Here is a 20995-nt window from a genome sequence, read left to right on the forward strand (position 1 = left end):
ATCCTCACAAAAACTTTTACATGAATGTTCAAAGAAACATTATTCATAATAGCCAAAAAGTGGAAATAACCCAAATGTCTATCAAATGATGAATGGATAAACAAAATGTGGTATCTCTATAGAATACATTCCACAGAATGTAGTATTATTCAGCCATAAAAAGGAATGAAGTGCTAATACATGATGTATTATGGACGAACCTTGAAAACATTATGCTTAGTGAAAGAAGCCAGGCACAAAAAGCCACATGTTATATGACTCTATTCACATGAAATATCCAGAATAGGCAATTCCAAAGACAGAATGAGACAGAAAGCAGTTTAGTGGCTGCCAAAAGCTTGAGGTGGGGGGGATGCGGGGTGATTGCTAATGGGCACAGGGTTTCTTTTGGTAAGATGAAAATATTCTGGAATTAAACAGTAGTGATGGTTACATAACCTTACGAATATACACTGAACTGCATGCTTTTTTTTTTTTTTTTTGGTCACGCAACGCAGCATATGGGATCTTAGTTCCCCAACCAGGGATCAAACCCGTGTCCTCTGCATTGGAAGCGCAGAGTATTAACCGCCAGACTGCCAGGGAAGTCCCTGAACTGCATGCTTTAAATAGGTGAGTTTTATAGTACTGTAAATTATCTCTCAAAGAAAAAGAAAAAAAGAACACACTATTACACATTCCAGTACCATCAAAGTAATAATGTTTTCACATACATCTATCACTCTACATTCCAGATGAGAAAATGAAAGGGGAAAAGGTAAATACCTTCTTAATATTATTATGAAAACAGTTACGACTCAGAGACCCCCAAAAGGTCCCCAAACATAGTTTGAATATCGCTGACCTAAACTAACCCTCAGCACAAGCTGAGCTATTTATAGTTAATGACCAATCAATTTTAATGTTAATTAAATTATTTAAACTACAGTGTACAGCTGAGACTGACAAAATGCAATCAGATTTCGTTATCATCTTAATTCATACTTTATGTTCTTAACAAAACATTTTTTGACAACCTATGCAACTAGACTGAATTTAACATCCTCTGCATACTAAAATTTGACAACCTAAGCTTGAGGTGCAACATAGTATAGTGGTTAAGAGCTCTAACTCTAGACTCATACACCGTGAGTTCAAATCCTGGCTCAGCAGCAAACTAGCTCTGAGATCTTATCCAAGGTATTTAGTTTTTCTGCAGCTACTTTCCTCACCTATAAATACTGATAATATAAAAGGAGTTGTTGCGAGGGCCGATAAATACTTCTAAGATCTTTAGCAATAAATTAAAACATAGTAACTATGAAGTAAGTTACCTATTATCATTGTAAATCAAATACCCATTAAAAATGACCAGATTATTGTGTCTTACAAAATACCTAATTTTTGAAAATACAGATTGCTTTGTATAAAGATCAGTAGGACTCTGCTCATCTTTACTGATGAACACCGAGCTTGTATGAATCCTGCCTCTGCTTTCCAGCCCACATTCCCCAATGCCCTATGTTATTGCTTTCCAGTGGTAAACTAGAAAGCAGTCAACTAACCCAAGCCAAGGAGTGAAAACACTTCCTGTGTAACCATAACAAGGTGATTTCTCCCAGAGTTATTTTTACCTCAAAAGACTCCTCTAAGAAATTAAACATTCTTAGACAATAAGACTTGGATCACAGGATCCTCAAAGAACCAGTCTGGAATACAGCAACTAGAGAGAGGAGAAGAGAGCAGCATACAAAAGATGGCTTGACTATCCAATGAAAACAAGGGTAAATCTATTGATGGAGAAGCCAAGGAGAAAGAAATACTAAAATAGGAATCAAAAAACATAATTTTAATTACAGCTCAACCACTATCCCACTTGGTGATCTCACTTTACACGATAAAAATCCGAAGTTCTTCATTTAACATACACAATAATCTTCACAATCTGCCAGGTACTTCAAACCATTTCTTTCTCTCACCACTCTATCCATTAACTCCTCAATTCATACCACACTGAATTTCTCACTCTCCCCTAAACACCAAGCCCTATTACAACTTACCACCTTCACACATATTATTCCTTTACTTTGGAATGGCCTCCAGTCTATCCCCTTCTCCACCTGGAAAACTCCTACTCATCCCTCAAGAGCCGGCATCTTCCCTCCGAACTCCCATAATCTAGTGTGTTGCAATTTATCTGTACATATTATATGACTGAGTTCCCTGAAGCAAGAGGTTGTCTTCAATAATTTTATATCTCTAAAACCTAGCAATGTCTAGCATAAAGTACAAATGCAAATGTTTGAAGAAATAAATGATTAACGAACAAGCAACCTTAGGCAGTTTCTCCCAAAAAATTGGGAGAACACTTGATACATCTGAGAAGCAACATGACATATATAATAGGAAGAACACACAGAGCTGCTTTCAATCTTTCTAACTCTATGATCTTTTGCAAATTAACCTGAGTCAGAGATTCCTCATTTATAAAACAGGTTTCATAGGGTTGTTACACTGAACAAGTGAAAAAAATACATAAACATGTCTAGCACAATGCCTGAAACAAAACAGGTAAAACTTAGTTTAGTGTAAAAAAATTCTAATTTACTTAGTTCAGTGTAATTAATCTTAATTCCTCTAAGAAGAAAAAAGTCTATATATCCTGCTTTACTCCCCTTGCCTATTTGTCTTTCTAGAACTCTTCTTTTTTAGAACATATTTCTATCTGCAGTAACAATCAACTGAATTCAAGCATTTGTAGTTTATGTTAGGAAGTAACACATCTCACTGAATTTGTTATATCAAAATGGTCTTTTTTTTTTTAAGGGTAAACAAAATTTACTGGCATCAGCATTTACAGGTAAGTCGTATTTATAGTTTCTCTGAAACCAGAAACTTTCTGCAGAAATAAAATTCATACACCTTTGTCTACCCAAAGATCCTGATTTGACATTATATGAAGAACACAACATAATTAATCCTGCTTATTGTGCATGTCAAGGTTAACTTCGAGGTCAAAGAGAATCATCCAATTACTCTTACTAAAATGACTCTACTCTGAGAACTAATAAAAATTCTCTTTAAACAGCTTTTCATTAATCATACATTTATAATTACAAATAAAAATTTTTATTTTAAAAGGTCTGAAATTATAATGCAGACACTATACTGTTCCAGCTACATTAACTAAAAATATATGTAATTCTAGATATGATTTAGGATTTACAATATTGAACTAAACTTATGTGCATCATAACATCTTGTTAGTTTATCTGTATTACTAACAACTTGACCTAGGGCAATGAAAAGACTTTAATTTCCTTTTTGTATTTAGATATTTGCTAGACTTAAAACATTAAGTGTCAATAACTTTCACTTCCGCTTCTGTATTATTTCAAGGAAGCTTTATTTTTTCATTTTCCACAGAAGTCAAATGAAAAATTACAACCAGCAGGAAAATTTATCTAAAATAGCTCTTTTTGAAAAAGTAACTATTTTGTTTGTATTAAATATCATCTTTTTAAAGCATAAAACAACTTAAAATTCTTATCTTCCCCAAAGTATACGGTTTTTAAGAAGCACTCTTTAAAATTTGTTTATAAAAGGATCATAATACACTAGACACTAGTGAATTCATTAATTATCTTAAGCACAGTTTTCTAAATGAATCAATATTTCAAACTTTATAAGTTGTGACTAATCAGTACTAGGATGCAATGTAGTGCAGCAATTTCTAAGGAGACATACAAGCGTTCTGAGCCTAAAAAAAATTTCAGCGTACATTTTACTCATATACAGAACACGCTGACTGATAGTAACAACAAAAAAAACTTTTTAAAAAAACCATCCTACAATTCACCACCTTGATACGGCATTCTCTCTAAATTATCATAACCAGTTGCAATTATCCAATTTTATTAGCTAATAGCTCTCATTATTTTAAAAACAGAAAAAGGATATGTTCCGTTTCACCAAGTGTTACACATTTCGCTACTACAAGACTGGATGGGGGGGCGATCTTTGGAAACAAAAGGTAACCTGATCCGCTCCAGCTAATTATTAAATGCATGCCAACAATACACAATTCGAATTGCACTTCTGGACACTAAAGAAATCACAAAAGGGAGTAGAATGTCAAATGTGTAAGGAACTACTTTTGTATGAAAAATATATCGAAACGAAGAAACATGGTATACCGAAACTAAGATCTCGCGGAAGGTACAAAATTCATGATTAAAAATTTGATAATCTTCTAAAAAGAAAGTATTTAATCAACGTTGTTAAAATAACAGTAATTCACCACATTCAGGTACGACTTGAAATCCCGATGATATCTTTCTTTCAGGTCTAGATATCTCATTCTTTTGCAATCCGTATACCAAAAGGACCTGAAACCTCTCTCGCGGAGGCGTACAACACACTCGGCGAGTGCTGTCTGTTTACAAATACGAATCTCAGTTTCCCACGTCAAAAGCGTTCATTACCACCATTCGACCGGGGGGCGGGGGAGAGAGAAGGCGGGCGAGCAAGAAGCGATATCCTCACAGACATCTCTACGTTCTCTCATCCCGACAAGGGCGAGCCCGGAAAAAAATGTTTAATGTATTATATGCGTGTTTGTGTATTTACATGTTATATACGTACGTCTATATCTAAGCAGGGGTGAAAGAAAAGGCACACATGACAAGGAATCATACTGGACCCCAGAAAATGTTCACTCCTATCCCGTTAACTCAAAATCCGCTGCCCGGGTCTACAGGTTTCAGCTCGGGGGCCGAGCGCCCCAGCCTCGCTGTGGAGTTCGGCCCCAAAGCTCCCCGATGCCCTCCTCAGGAAGCCCAGGCCGCCGCCCCTACCTCCCTTATCTCTGCCTTCCCCTGGGACACCCGAAGCGCATTCCGGCAAAGAAAGAAGTGTCAGGCCCCAAGAGGGCGGCTGACACGGGCTCGGGCCGGGCCCGCGACACCTGCGAGCCGCGGCACCTGAGGGCGAAGAGGGGGCCGCCCGGCCTGCGCCGAGCACACCCCTTTGGGCGCCGGGTGCTGCGCCGCGGCCGGAACCTCCGTACCTGCGAGGCCCGCGAGCTACAGGCGCGCACGGCGCCTCCTCATCTCAGTGGCTCCCGCTCCGCCTCCGCCTCCCGCTGCCGCCGTCACTGCCGCCGCCGCTGGAGGCCAAGACACGACGAGCTCAGGGTTCCACCGCCATGTCCGCCGCGCCGCGAACTGCATTGTGGGGGGGAAGGGATGGGGAGGGGGAGGAGAGAGGGGGAGAGAAAGAGGAGGACCCGCTGAGGGGAGGGGGCCGAGGGAGAAGGGGAGCCGGGGGAGAGGGGGAGGGGAGAGAGGGACGGATCCCCGAATGGAGTCCTGACCCGGGCGGGGGTAGGGAATAGATGCACAGGAGACCCCGGAAAAGAGGCGCAGGGGGAAGAGTTTGGGGGTGCCCCCTCCCTCCGTTCTGGGGTCCCCTGGGCACTGGTTAAACTGGGGTGGGGGGTAGTAAACACCCTTGGGGGAGGGGCTACGTTCGTGGCCTTGTGGTAGAGACGGGAAACAATGGGGAGGAGGGAAACAACGCCGAGGTGAGAGGACAGCGCGCTCACACTCACGCTGAGGGAAGGGGCGAGCGCGCGAGGACACTCTTTAGCCCGCGGGGAGGAGGCGGGGCCCTCTAGCGTTGGGGGAAGGTTGAAGTCACCACGGGCTCGCGGGGAGGGGCGGGGCCACCGAGCGAGGGTCGCGAAGTCCATCTCCCCCGCTGGGCCCCCCGGGGAGCGGCGCGAGGACGCTGACGTGCTTGAGGAGGCCGGGGTCGCGGGCACTGCCGCGCCGCTCAGGTCTGCTTCCTTGTCTGTGGACCTCCCTACGGAGGCCCCCAAGCAGGAATAGGGCCCGAAAGCCGTCCCCCAGGGGAAGGAAGCCCTGGCCTTGGACGTGCACCTCTGAGAGCCTGGCTTACGGAACTGACCCGGCCCGCGCCTCCGCGGACCCTTGGCGGCTAGAGCGGGCTTCTGAACACCAGCGAGTAGGTAGACAGAGGAATCCTCCCGGGTCGCCCCACCATTCCCCGCCTATTCACTTTGCCACCAGCCCACCGAAGCTGGAATCCTTTTCTTTTAAAATGCAGCCAATTCTGGAGTTAAGGAGCTCGAGAGAAATCACAAGAGTATCCCACCCTCTACCCCGGTAAAAGATTTAAGAAATCATTTATTTAGGTTCACGTGGGTTTGGAATCAACTACCATCCATGAGCCTTCTGCCCCTCTTGCTTTTAATGTAGGTTCCTCCACGTAGTAATTAAAAGTCCCGATCGGAAAGAATGGTTTGGTTAATTTTTTTTAGGATCCCAGCCTTGGAGATTATTCAACCACCCTCTAACCTCAAAGCTGGACAAGTCACACAACTACAGTCCTTGCATTTGACACATGCTAAGGCAGGAAAAGGATATGATAGGTTGGACGTGAGGGAAAATGCAAAATCTAAAGTCTTTACAAGATGCTGCCTTATAAAATTTCTCATGACGTGACTCAGAGGCTGGGGCCTGTAAAAGTTTACAGAAGGCCTCTCTGCAGAATCCGTTTTCTTTGCAGCCCAGAACTGGATATTTCTTATTTGTGTATTTATACCTACATGAATCTGAAGCTTGGTGAGAAGGGACCACTAAATGCTAGTCATTGAGCTAGGGAGTTCACATATTTTACCATTTAATTCTTATAACAGGGAATTCCCTGTTGGTCCAGTGGTTAGAGCTCCGCACTTCCACTGCAGGGGGCTCGGGTTCCATCCCTGGTCAGGGAACTGGGATCCCAAAAGCGGTGTGGCCAAAAAAAAATTAAAACAATCCCATGAGGTCCGTGCTACTGCTCCCATTTATAAATGAGAAAATTAGAGCTCTGAGAATTAAGTATCAATACATTTTACTCCACCTGTTTCATGCCAGGGCGCTCCAGTGTAGGGCATACAGTAGTGGATTTCAAGTCAAAAGAGCTCTACCTGGCTTCAGCACTTATCAGTTGTTTGACTTTGGCCAAATACACCCTCTGAGTTTATCTGTAAGTTTTCAACGGCAGAATACCTACTTGACAGAGAGGATGTAGGGAAAGTAGCAGGTCCCAAATTTAACGCCTGTAGAGACATTAAGATGCAGAGGAGAGCATGATAAATTCCACTTGGGTGAGGGTTTAACGGAAGAGGTAGAAGCTGAACCTTGGAGGTTTGCCTACTACGTGCCGGACACAAGTCTGTGATTCGGAGAACATCATTTTGTCTGGAGTGTGCAGAAGATAATGAGTCTGAAAACAAAGGCTGGGGCCAGACTGAGAATCCCAGTGCCTCTCTGCTCTTATCCCTTCCAGCTAACTCTCTTCTACCACCTTTCCTATTCCTCAAGATCCAGCTCAACTCCTACCTCCTTTATTAAATCATCTTGATCACCACCCCCGCACACATCACTGAATGTGATTCCTCCATTCTCTGAATCCCTACACATTACTTTTATGAGTCTGACTCCAATAAATTATCAACTTGAGTGCAAATACTTAGCATTTGTATTCCTTATAATGCCTACATACTCCTTGAATGGAAAATTTTGGCAACTATACTCTTGCTTATCATCACAACAGAACACGTATAGAGCAAGTATTTCTATGGGAAAAATGAGGGAACTTAGGGTATAAGAGACTTAATTAGTGGCCAGGGTCATACAGTAAGTCACAGGCAGGCCTAGAATACCAGTTCTGTGTTCTTTCCATTGAATCACCAACAGCTTAATGAGAAATTGAATGGTAAATATCTGACGGCTCTGTATAAATACACTAAGGACTTGTATCTGATACTGCTCTGTATATATATACTAAGGACTTATATCTGATACTTGCAAGGAAGACCTCATGATTGTGGTTAAGTCTCCAAATTTAGCCTACCAGTTCAGAAGTTCAGGGAGCTCAATTTCACCCAAACTCAGGTGAAAATTACTTACACCAAAAATCTTATTTCATCATATGTAATGAGGAATATAATTGCCCAATGGATCAGTATTCATATTCTATTCTCTTCCTCGGTGATAGGAAAACCCAATCCAAAAATCATCATATTGGATGAAAAGGTGATTTGGTGAGTAAATTAAATCAGAACAAGAAAGGTACCTTAGAGTTAAGTCCGCTGAAACCAAGATCTACTGGTAAATCATAAAGGGAACAAATCAGAAAGGTCCATGTATGTTATTCAAAAAAACAGGTTTTATCCTGTAGTTAATGGGGAGTTACTGAACATTCATAAGTAAGGGAGAGATATGATCAGATCTGCTAAAGTTTTCTTTCTGAGGCTCCTTTTTTTTCTATATACCTGATTTCTTCAAGGAGAGAGACTTCAGTGGTTGGTGACCTTTTACAGACCCTGGCTGATGATGAGCTCCAGTCAAAAAGAGTCCCATAATGTGGTCCTAAACATGTCTTCTTCACCTGTGTATTCCCAGCACCCAGAACAATTCTGATGCTCAGAAAGTACCTAGAAATTGCTTGTTGACACTCTAAGTTGTCTGTAAAGCAGATGATAAGTTCAAAGTTTAAAATTATTGTGATTCTTAAAAATAGCATGCATGCGGGCTTCCCTGGTGGCGCAGTGGTTGAGAGTCCGCCTGCCGATGCATGGGACACGGGTCTGTGCCCCGTGCCGGGAAGATCCCACTTGCCGCGGAGCGTCTGGGCCCGTGAGCCATGGCCGCTGAGCCTGCGCGTCCGGAGCCTGTGCTCCGCAACGGGAGAGGCCACAACAGTGAAAGGCCCGCGTACCGCAAAAAAAAAAAAAAAAAGGTCTGTTTTTTATTTTTCAAGGAGGCTTCTTCTTTAATGTGAATAAGATCTGAGAGTTAGAAAAGACATTAGAGTTCATATAGTTGGATATATCAAGAACATAGATACAGGCCAGGAAATGATGCTATAATTGTAGCCTAGGACCACATTATAAAGGCCATGTATGCCATTTCAAAAAGTGGCCTTTTTCCTGAAGTTAATGTCACAGAACATTTGCAAGCAAGGCAGAGAGATGATCAGACCTGCTTTCTACAGCAAAACTTACATGCTATGCAGCCCAGGCCCCAGGCACAGAAACTGTTGGTTTTTTGTTTTGTTACTTTTATTTTTATTTTTATTTTTATTGTTATTTTTTAACCATACAAGCTAGTTGTATTTTATCAACAGGATGCCACAAAGGACCACAATAAAACCAGACTGAAAAGACTAGATCCAAAATGGTGGGCAAAGTAGGCTAAAGGTCACTGCTTTCCTTGCCTTGATTTATCTCTGTGTTTCCATACCAACCCCTGAGAGCTGAAATACACTTGCCCTGATTTATCTCTGTGTTTGTTTCAAAATACCTCCTGGTATTGGCAGAGATGCTTTGCAGCTGTACTTTAAGAGATACGTGCTTTGAGAGATATACAATGGTCAACTGCTCCTAACCAGCTCTGACTTGATCACAGGAATGTTCCTGCCCAGATGAAACCTGGAGGTATCTGAAAGTTACCTTCACTTCATTACGATGCTAAGATCTCCACCCAAAGTGGGTATTTGTACTCTGCTAGGGACAGTTGGTGCATGAAAAGGAACATGAAAGACTGTGCATGCCCTGGCTGCCCATGAAAATCTCTGCTCCTTTCCTAGAACTCTGTTGACCTGTTTGCTTAAAATTCCCTTACTCCTCTCCCTTTGGAGAGAGGTGCTTTTAGAGCATGAGCTCCCCTTCTCCATTCTCTGGCCATTGAATAAAAGCCTGTCTTGCTTGTACCAAACTCAGTTTCATTATTGGCAGTGTGAAGCTGAGTGAGAAAGAGCTCCCTGATTGAGCCAGGGGATCTTCAGTTCAGCTAGGGCCCCAAGAGGGGGGCCTCGAATCTAATTCGGTAACACAATTTCTGTTTGAATATTTGTACTTAATAGAGAGCTCATTTCTTCCCACATTTATCTATGCTAGATGTTAGAAGTTCTTCCTTTACTGAGCTGAAATCTTTCTACTATAATGTCTGTTTTTTGGTAATTCTTACCTCAAGAGTAACACCATGTCTCTTTTTCTTCATATATAAAAACAAGGATGTGAACTAGATGAACTAGGGCAGGAAAAGAGTCTAAAGGTCTTTAATTCTGACATGAACTCCCTTTAAGTCATCTGTTTTACTTTCTCTAAATCAAATCTTCTTCCCCCTTTTTCTCCAAAACAAAAATAAGATCCAACTCCATTCTAACAATCTCCTTATGACCCATTCTAGTGTGTTAGGACAGTCTGCACTCTGATTCATCTTTGTATCCTATAAAATGTCATGCATTCTGTCCAGAAGTAAATCTTCACATATATGGTCAAATGATTTTTGATAATCGTGCTGATACCATTCAATGGGAAAAAGTCTTTTTGACTGGGAAAATGGTGCATGGATAGTCACACTGCAAAAGAATGAAGTTGGACCCTTACCTAACACCATATGAAAAAATTAACTCAAAATGGATCTGAGACCTAAGTGTAACACCTAAAATAATAAAACTGTTAGATAAAAATATAGGGCAAAAACTTTACAACGTTGGATTTGGCAATGACTCCTTGGATATGACACCAAAGGCACAGGCAACAAACAAAATATGGACAAATTGGACTTCAAGAAAATTAAATTTTTGTGCACAAAAGAGAGGATCAACAGAGTAAAAAGGCAACCCACAGAATGGGAGAAAATATTTGCAAATCATATATCTGATAAGGAATTAATATCTACAATATAGAGAGAACTAAAACTCAACAACAAAAAAACAAACAAGCTGATTCAAAAACGGGCAAAGGACCTGAATACACATTTTTCTGAAGAAGGTATACAAATGACCAGTATGCACATGAAAAGATGTTCAACATTTCCAATCATTAGGGAAACGCAAATCAAACCTATAATGAGATACCATTGTATCTCACACGCATTAGGATGGCTACTATCATAAAACAAAAAACAAAAAAAACTAGAAAATAACAAGTGTTGGTGAGTACGTAGAGAAATTAGAACCCTGTGCACTGCTGGTTGGAATGTAAAAAGATACAGCTGCTGTGGAAAACAGTATAGTGGTTCCTCAAAAAATTAAAAATAGAATTACCATATAGGAACTTCCCTGGTAGTGCAGTGGTTAAGACTCCACCTGCCAATGCAGGAGACATGGGTTCAAGCGCTGGTCTGGGAAGATCTCACATGCCATGGAGCAACTAAGCCCATGTTCCACAACTACTGAGGCTGAGGCTGCGCTCTAGAGCCCGTGAGCCACAACTACTGAGCCCATGTGCCAAAGCTACTGAAGCCTGCATGCCTATAGCCCATGCTCCACAACAAGAGAAGCCACTGCAATGAGAAGCCTGAGCTCCACAACAAAGAGTAGCCCCCGCTCGCCACAGCTAAAGAAAGCCCACATGCAGCAACGAGGACCCAATGCAGCCAAAAATAAATTAATTAATTAAAAAATAAAAAAGACTCCACGCTCCCAATTCAGGGAGCCCAGGTTCAATCCCTGGTCAGGGAACTAGATCCCACATGCATGCCGCAACTATGGAGCTGGCAAGTTGCAACTAAGGAGCCCACCTTCCGCAACTAAGACCAGCACAACCAAAAAAAAAAAAATTCTAGAAACACACACTCCTTCTTTTAAAACAAACAAAAAAAAGAATTATCATATAATTCAGCAATTACACTTCTGGGCATATACTCCAAAGACTTGAAAACTGGGTACCAAAGAGGTATTTTACACCCATATTCATAGCAGCATTATTCACAATAGCTAAAAAGTGAAAGCAATCCAAGTATTCATTGACAGATGAATGGATAAGCAAATGTGGTATATACATGTAATGGAATATTACTCAGCTTTAAAAAGAAAGGAAATGCATACCTAGGAATAAACCTACCTAAAGAGGAAAAGACAAATACTCAGAAAACTATAAAACACTGATGAAAGAAATCAAAGATGACATAAACAGATGGAGAAATATACCATGTTCTTGGATTGGAAGAATCAATATTGAGACAATGACTATGCTATGCAAAGCAATCTACAGATTTAATGCAATCCCTATCAAATTACCAATGGCATTCTTCACAGAATTAGAACAAAAAATTTTACAGTTTGTATGGAAACACCAACAACCCCAAATAGCCAAAGTAATCTTGAGAAAGAAAAACGGAGCTGGAGGAATCAACCTCCCTGACTTCAAACTATACTACAAAGCTACAGTAATCAAAGCAGTATGGTACTGGCACAAAAACAGAAATATAGATTAATGGTACAGGATAGAAAGCCCAGAGATAAACCCACACACATATGATCACCTAATTTATGACAAAGGAGGCAAGAACATACAATGGAGAAAAGACTGCCTCTTCAATAAGTGGTGCTGGGAAAACTGGATAGCCACATGTAAAAGAATGAAATTAGAACATTTCCTAACACCATATACAAAAATAAACTCAAAATGGATTAAAGACCTAAATGTAAGACCAGACACTATAAAACTCTTAGAGGAAAACATAGGAAAAACACTCTTTGACATAAACCACAGCAAGATCTTTTTTGACCCACCTCCTAGAGTAATGAAAATAAAAACAAAAATAAACAAATGGGACCTAATTAAACTTAAAAGCCTTTGTACAATAAAGGAAACCATAAACGAGATGAAAAGACAACCCTCAGAATGAAAGAAAATATTTGCAAACTAAGCAACAGACAAAGGATTAATATCCAAAATATACAAACAGCTCACGCAGCTCAATATCAAAAAAACAACCCAATCCAAAAATGGGCAGGAGACCTAAATAGACATTTCACCAAAGAAGACATACAGAGAAGCCAGTAGGAGCCTGCGACGTCATGCCATTGCCTGAAGATTCTTCAATCACTATGTCAAGTGACACAGATGTTTCTCTTTCTTCATATGATGAAGATCAGGGATCTAAACTTATCCATAAAGCTAGAGAGGCACCATTTGTCCCCATTGGAATGGCAGGTTTTGCAGCAATCGTTGTATATGGATTATATAAATTGAAGAGCAGGGGCAATACTAAAATGTCTGTTCACCTGATCCACATGTGCGTGGCAGCCCAAGGCTTTGTTGTGGGAGCAATGACTCTTGATATGGGCTATTCCATGTATCAAGAATTCCGGGCAAAACCTAAACCTTAGAAGAGGAGATGCTGTCTTGGTCTTGGTGGTGCTTGCCTTAGTTAGACATCTCATATTGAAGTTATATGTTTATGTTGAAAATAAATTCTGTGGGTCAGACAATAACATGGTAATTTGAATATTGGCTTCCTTTCTTGCAGCCTTGATTTGCCTAGTGACTAGTTCACTAGCTAGGTCATTCAGGGGAGTCAGATTAGCACAAAAACATGTCACTTTTAAATGCACTTGATAGTGGTACAGTGTCCACCTTCTTAAACTATTATGATAAAATTCGTTGTAAAGAGGACAACATGCCAAACCTGAAAATGCTCCCAGTTGCTGCAGAATATCATATACTTTTGATGTAATGTAGGAATCCTATTTACCCCGGGTAATTTAACTCTTTCTGACTGCCTTGTGGACTGAGTACTGTTTTTAAGGTCTGGTTGGCTCTTTAAGAACTCTTTCAGAACAGTGTACGGAATACAACATTATAAACCTCCCAGCAACTATGTGTGTGTTTTTAAACCAAACCTAAAGACCTGGTAACAGCTGCTTTGAAGTAGTATCTGTTTCAGAATCATAGTTGTAAACATGAGAATAACGTAACTGTAGATCCCCATTTAGCTGTTTTGTAATTGCAGAATTATAGTTTGCTGCTGTTATATTAGAATAATTTTTAAATGGAATTTTGAAATAGAAGTGTGTATTTTAAGTGTTAATGCAAAGGTAAATGAAAAATACTCTTTAAATGTGTGCAGTCTGTTTATTTTCTCTGAAAGAATCATAAATGTTAAACTAAATAACTTGCCTGTAATGGAAGTGATTTATGAGTAAGCTGGTTTGGTCAGACATTATACAAACTTTGGTATACTACAGAATGCTTTGTTGTACTTGTGAAATTCTCTTGTCTAACCTGAATTTACATTCCATGGTGATAACATGGTAAATGTAGTGTTATTAAAGTAAGTGAACACACACACACAAAAAAAAAGAAGACATACAGATGGTCAAGGGGCACATGAAAAGATGCTCGGCATCACTAATTATTAGAGAAATACAAATCACAACTACAATGAGGTATCACCTCACACCAGTCAGAATGGCCATCCTCAAAAAAATCTACAAACAGGGCTTCCCTGGTGGCACAGTGGTAGAGAATCTGCCTGCTAATGCAGGGGACATGGGTTCGAGCCCTGGTCTGGGAGGATCCCACATGCCGCAGAGCAACTAGGCCCGTGAGCCACAACTACTGAGCCTGCGCATCTGGAGCCTGTGCTCCGCAACAAGAGAGGCCACGATGGTGAGAGGCCCGTGCACCGCGATGAAGAGTGGCCCCCGCTTGCCACAACTAGAGATAGCCCTGGCACAGAAACGAAGACCCAATACAGCAAAAATAAATAAAAATAACATTAATAAACTCCTACCCCCAACATCTTCTTTAAAAAAAAAAAATCTAGAAACAATAAATGCTGGAGAGGGTGTGGAGAAAAGGGAACCCTCTTACACTGTTGGTGGGAATGTAAATTGATACACCAACTGTGGAGAACAGTATGGAGGTTCCTTAAAAAACTAAAAATAGGGCTTCCCTGGTGATGCAGTGGTTGAGAGTCCGCCTGCCAATGCACGGGACACGGGTCCGTGCCCCGTGCCGGGAAGATCCCACTTGCTGCAGAGCAGCTGAGCCCGTGAGCCATGGCCGCTGAGCCTGCGCGTCTGGAGCCTGTGCTCCGCAACGGGAGAGGCCACAACAGTGAGAGGCCTGCGTACCACAAAAAAAAAAAAACTAACAATAGAACTACCATATGACCCAGCCATCCTACTACTAGGCATATACCCTGAGAAAACCATAATTCAAAGAGTCATGTACCCCAATGTTCACTGCAGCACTATTTACAATAGGCAGGACATGGAAACAACCTAAATGTCCATTGACAGATGAATGGATAAAGAAGATGTGGTACATATATACAATGGAATGTTACTCAGCCATAAAAAGGAATGAAATTGGGTCATTTGTAGAGATTTGAATGGACCTAGAGTCTGTCATACAGAGTGAAGTAAGCCAGAAAGAGAAAAACAAATATCATATATTAAGGCGTATATGTGGAATCTACAAAAATGGTACAGATGAACCTATTTGCAGGGCAAGAATAGAGGCATAGACGTAGAGAACGTACATGTGGACATGGGGGGAAGGGAAGGGTGGGACAAATTGGGAGATTAGGATTGTCATATATACACTACCATGCATAAAATATATAGCTAGTGGGAACATGCTATAAAGCACAGGAAGTTCAGCTCGGTGCTCTATGATGACCTAGGTGGGTGGGATGGTGGGAGGGGGGAGAGGAGGTCCAAGAGGGAGGGGATATATGTATACATATAGCTGATTCACTTCATTGTACAGCAGAAACTAACACAATATTGTACTCCAATATTGTACTTTTAAATTATACTCCAATTTTTTTTTTTAAAAAGGAAATTCTACATATGCCACAACATGGATGAACCTTAATGACACTGTGCTAAATGAAATAAGCCAGTCACAAAAAGACAAATACTGTGTGATTCTACTTACATAACGTACTTAGAATAGACAAAATCATAGACAGAAAGTAGAATGGTGGTTGCCAGGGGCTGGGGAGAGGGGAGAATGAGGAATTACTATTTAATAAGTATAGCGTTTCAATTTTGCAAGATGAAAAAAGTTCTGGAGATGAATGGTGGTGATGGTTGCACAACAATATGAATGTATTTAATGCTACTGAACTGTACACTTAAAAATGGTTAAAGAGTACATTTTATGTTATGTGTATTTTACCAGAGCTTTAAAAAATTGTTTAAAAAAAATGACATGCACTCTGATGAGTTCTGGAGCTGCAAAGCTCTTTTCCCTCAAGGGGCTCTCAGAAATGTAAACAGGTACTGATAGAACATGATACTTGCCATAATAAGGTTATGTATGAGAACACAAATAAGGGATAACTAATTATGTCTGGGAGAGAATAATCTTTTGTTAGGAAAGAATGATCAACAAAAGTTTGGATAATAAATATTCTTGAAATAGCCTTGAAGGGTGAGTGAAACAGCCATCTAAAGGAGAGGAGGAGCATTCAAGATGTAGAGAAGGCAAAGGGCAGGACATGTTTCAGGAATCTGCAAGAAGCTGGCATACTGGAGGGCAGGGTACAGGAGATACTGGACAGATGGGCAGGGCCAGATCATGAGGCCTACAATACCATGCTAAGCACCTGGCCTTAACCTGAAAGGTAGTCCTTAAAGGGTTTCAACCAGGAGAATGACATAGTCATATTTCAATGTTAAAAAATTAATTAGCAGTGGGTAGATAAGAATAGAGGAGCCAAACTGAAGGCAGGGAAAACACTAAGGGGATATTGTAGAAAATCAGGTTAGGGATTATGAAAGCTTGAAATAAGCAGAAGCAGTAGGAATAGAAAAAAGGGACAGATCAGAGAGATGTTACAGTGATAGGATAACGAGAGTTAAATGACTTATTAACTGTGTTGTGAGTGGCAGAGATAAAAGTTCTCATGTAGAAGAGGTTATTCTTATCCAGGGAGGTTTCACTAGCGCCAACTCTGAACAACCAGTAGTGACTGCTGGTATGCAGTTTAGTAAAGGAGCCTAAAACTCAATCTAGGAGCAATAAGAAAGAATGATGAATTAGTAATGTCTGCCATGGATGCTGAATGGGAGAACACTAGCACATGACAGATAGTTAACATTCCTATTCTCAGAGGAAACATTAAGATATACTGTGTGTTTTAAGGAATGTATATGGTGTGTTTCCATTTTTTTAAATTCAAAAACAGAAAATTAATTTTTGTTGATGGAAGACAGAATAGTTGTAATCTCTGGGTGGGGATGTAGATACAGACTAGAAAGTGGTACAGGGGAGTATTTTAGAGTATTAGAAATTTTCTAGGGCTTGATCTGGGTGGTGGTCACACATGTATACATCTGTGAACAACCATTGAGTTGTGCACTTAAGTTTTGTGCTTCTTGCTATATGAATCTTATATATCAATTTAAAAAAGTGAAAAAAGTTAATATGTGTTTAAGGAATGGCAAGTAGTCTGATGTAGCATAGGGTAAGGAAGAAAGAAGAAGGTTAGCAGATTACTGGGATATAAAAGTTGGGGAAGTAGAATGGCAATAGATTGTGAAGGGTTTGGGGAGCCATATTAAAGAGTTTGGACTTGTTCCTACAGCTGTTGAAGAGTATCTAAAATTTTAGATAATCCCATATCTCTGTTTTGGCTGTGCAGAATCTGCTTTGGAGAGAAAAAAGGTGAAGAAGAGTTTCTCTGACCCAGCTAGGATCTCAGACCCAGTATCTTCTTAGCTAAAGGTTTATCAATTTTATATCCATCCTTGGAAATCATGAAAGGGAGGGGAATTCAATAATTACCTGTGAAAGTACTTGGCAAGTGACTTTAATTCAAACTTTAAATAATAAACCTAACATAACCACATTGCAAAAATCTCAAACCTAAAGAAAAGTGGCATAAACTATAGATAATCCTACTACAGTACTATTAGCATTTTGGTATACTGGACTTCCTACTAGTCTTTCTTCTTTTTTAAAAAAAACATTTCACTCTTCAAGATAAGGTAGCTGGCCTATGCTGATAGCAGAGTACCAAGGACTAGGTCAGATATGGAGAAGCATAACTAAAAGTAGTCTCTGAACATATTTTGGCAGGAGCAAGGCAGAATCTAAAAGAAAACCAAGTCAGAAATATGCGTCTAAAATGAGGAGGCAAAGGGCAAGAGTGCAAAGGGTGGAAAAGTTCAAGTGCTAGCCGCTGTAGGAGGGCAGTATGTATGCAGAAGTCCCTTTTACTGGGTGCCTACTGCATATTGTGAGCTGAATGTAGTTGCTTACTACAGTCCAGTGTTGGACTGGATAGTTGTAATCTTAATGATTTTGTCTTATTTTCTTTTAACCTTAAATCATATTCATTTCTCATGTTGTTATATAGTTTTCATAACCACTTGCATTTTAAGTTTTATTTTTAATAAACAAATTTTAAATTAATATTTTTAAATATAAGTTTCATTTTATTCTTTTTAACAATTTTGCTTTATTTCCTTTAACATTTTTTTACAACTTCTAAATCTTTTGTAAAATTATTTTTGACTAAATGACTTATGTTTGTAAATATTTAGTCCTCTGTTTTCTTAAACTTTTAAAACAAATTTTTATTTTTTCTGATTATAATAGAATTACATGCCCTTTGCAGAAAATCTGGAAAATTTAGAAAAACCTAACGAAGAAAATAACAATAACAATAGACCATACCCCACTGTCTTAAGACAATCAATCTAAACAACTTTTTGGCATATTTCCTTTCAGTCTTTTTTTTTAATGCATTTTAGCATAGTTGAGATCACACTTTGCACATAATATATTTTTACTTAATATTTTATCATAAGTATTTCTCCCCATCATTAAGAATTCTTTGTAAATACAGTTTTAGCAACTGCAAAATATTATATAAGAGAAGGTGCCAGAGTTTGCTTAACCAGTCCCATATTGTTAGGCATTTAAGTTACTTCTAATTTTTTTCTATTCTAAATAATGCTTTTTGCATAAATGTATAAAGCACTATAAGATTATTTCCTCAGAGAAAATTCTCAGATGTGGGATTTCTATATCAAGTAGTGTGAAATTTTTAAATGTTCCTGATGTGTACTGCCAAATTGATTTAAGAGGTTTGTCCTAAATTCCACTTCCACTATTATATGGGAGAGAAAACCAACCAAATATTTTCAAACTTTAAAAATGATAGGCTTCTCAGAGTCTCTGAGCAAAGGCTATAGTATCTACAGATATATTTTCCTTCAAAAAAAAAATACTGACTGGAAACATAGACGTGCCAGATTTGGGGAGAGGGAAGACTTGCCACACATCACTTACTTTGATGTTTCTGAGAGCCTGAGAAACACACCTTCTAAATAGCTAAGTACCCCCACCTTGCAAGACAACAATATTTTAGAGAGAGATTTCCTTAAGGTTAGACAACATCAACGGAAAATCTTGCTGTGTCGCCAAAGTTCCCCAGAGAATACGACCCAAGATCACGTACCGCTTTGGAGGGTAGGCTGTCAAAGGGATCCTTGGAGGGTTCACCAGTTCATCTTACATGCAGCTCTGATTTTTCTTGTTTAGACAGCCCTTGGTCCAGTTCCAGAATCTTTGCCCTGCCTTAGATCTCTCCCAACGCTCCTCCGAGGGGCCCTCCAGACTTCTACAACCTTGAGAGAAACCTCAGGGTTCCCCTTTGTCTCTCTGACCCATGAAGGCTTACTTGCTGTAGCTCTCCTCTGCACATTCTCACTCCCTTTTCTCCTCTTGTTCTCCCTAGTCTTTCTTCTTTTCCTCCTCTCTCCTCACATTCACTCTCCTGAGTCTTTTAAGTTTCTCTCTAAGCTTCTCTTTTAATGCTATCTTCTCCTTCTCCCTCTCCCTCTCCCAGTTTTCTCAAACTTTCAACCCTTTCCTCCTCTTCAACAGGGACACAGCTGACCTTCACTAGGAGCCGCCTCTCTCTGTTTTGTCCCCAGACTTCTCTCCCCGAGTCTTTTCTATTCTCTCCAAACGGCACACACATCCTCAACTTTGCAGGAGTTTCTTCCAGCATTTTTCATACATAAGACAGCTTTCGTAACCCTGTTACCAAGGAATACTCTTAGAAGAGCACTGTTACCTCTCTAACCCAAACATGACTTCCTTCTGGTACTTATCCTTATCATAAAGTCCAAGAAAGGATCACTTATATTATGCCCATGTTTTCCTCTCTATCCAAATTAGGATACACAAGAGCACAGGTTTATAAGCCTACTTATAGTTACAAGATACAATGTTTGAAATCTGAGCTGTCCTCAAAAATCTGGGACATAATGTTGCTATAAATTCCACCTATCCAGAATCCAGCTCTCAAGCAGTTTCACACGCAAGAAGAACTCTGAACATCCTCAAAGTTGTCAGGAAGTTTGTGTTCTATATATTACACTCAGACTAAAAAAGAAGTGTTCTCTTCTTTTCGTCCACTCTGGAAAACAGAATTTTGACTACATATCGAGTTAGGTCTAGCCTTCCAGATTGCTATCTATAGGTCATACATAGAGTGATTCTTTAACTGGAGATTTTATGAAGGTCACAAAAGGGTTCACTGAGAAAGACTGAGCCCACGCTCTGAAATGAGAATGTACAGCTTACCACCCATTGACTTACACGTAAATCTGTATAAAGATCTTCAAAGGTGGTTTATTAGGTTCTGGTTTAAACTTTCAGTTCTTTCTTTCTAAAAAACTTAGGGAAAGCTCTTAACCAATATGAATTCCTCAGGTCCAATTTCGACTTTCCTTTTTGCACTATGCAATTTCTATAAATTCTCTTCTGCCTGGAGCCCTTAATCTAAATCTCCATGGATGTATTTGCTCAAGGTTCACTTTAGGTATAGTTTTAATCTATCATAGTTCTGTGGAAGTTTGCTTCCTCTAATAAGCCTGCAAAACTCTCTCTTCTTATTCCTGATGGTCCCCTGAAATGTTACTCTTTGTGAATTAGTATGGCTCTGCCTAGCTCTAGATAAAATCCTAACTTTTCTGCCCACTTTTGTCCTCCCCTACAGTGAAGGGAGTATTTTAAACTTCTTTTGTTTCCAGAGAGAGCAACTTGCTGGTTGGAGGATTCAAGTTTAAAATGGACCCCCAGAGAAACATGTGTGCCTTGAGACATCCTGTGTAATCCAATAAATATCCACCCTACCCCCAACCCACATTTGCTGGCTAAAGCAAATGCGAGGGTCAG

The 20995-nt window shown here is 40.0% G+C and overlaps 2 protein-coding genes across 10 annotated transcripts in view; one reads left to right on the forward strand and one right to left on the reverse strand.

Moving 5' to 3' along the window:
- TUT4 (terminal uridylyl transferase 4) overlaps window positions 1-5197 on the reverse strand; it is a 143983-nt gene extending 138786 nt beyond the window's left edge. For all 9 annotated transcript variants that reach the window (XM_060089810.1, XM_060089804.1, XM_060089803.1 and 6 more), the window contains exon 1: window positions 5048-5197. The gene's annotated coding sequence lies outside the window, so the exon portion shown is untranslated. The remainder of the gene's footprint in view (window positions 1-5047) is intronic.
- Window positions 5198-12859: 7662 nt separating this feature from the next.
- LOC132479876 (HIG1 domain family member 1A, mitochondrial-like) lies at window positions 12860-13199 on the forward strand. The gene has a single exon (XM_060083545.1). The coding sequence runs from the start codon at window positions 12862-12864 to the stop codon at window positions 13171-13173; it is 312 nt and encodes a 103-aa protein (XP_059939528.1). The 5' UTR covers window positions 12860-12861; the 3' UTR covers window positions 13174-13199.
- Window positions 13200-20995: the final 7796 nt, after the last annotated feature.

This window comes from Mesoplodon densirostris, chromosome 2 (assembly GCF_025265405.1).
Source record: "Mesoplodon densirostris isolate mMesDen1 chromosome 2, mMesDen1 primary haplotype, whole genome shotgun sequence".
In the NCBI taxonomy this organism is placed as follows: domain Eukaryota; kingdom Metazoa; phylum Chordata; class Mammalia; order Artiodactyla; family Ziphiidae; genus Mesoplodon; species Mesoplodon densirostris.

Bases quoted from the DNA above. Each gene is read 5' to 3' on its own strand.
- LOC132479876 (XM_060083545.1), top strand. From the start codon at position 12,862: ATGCCATTGCCTGAAGATTCTTCAATCACTATGTCAAGTGACACAGAT.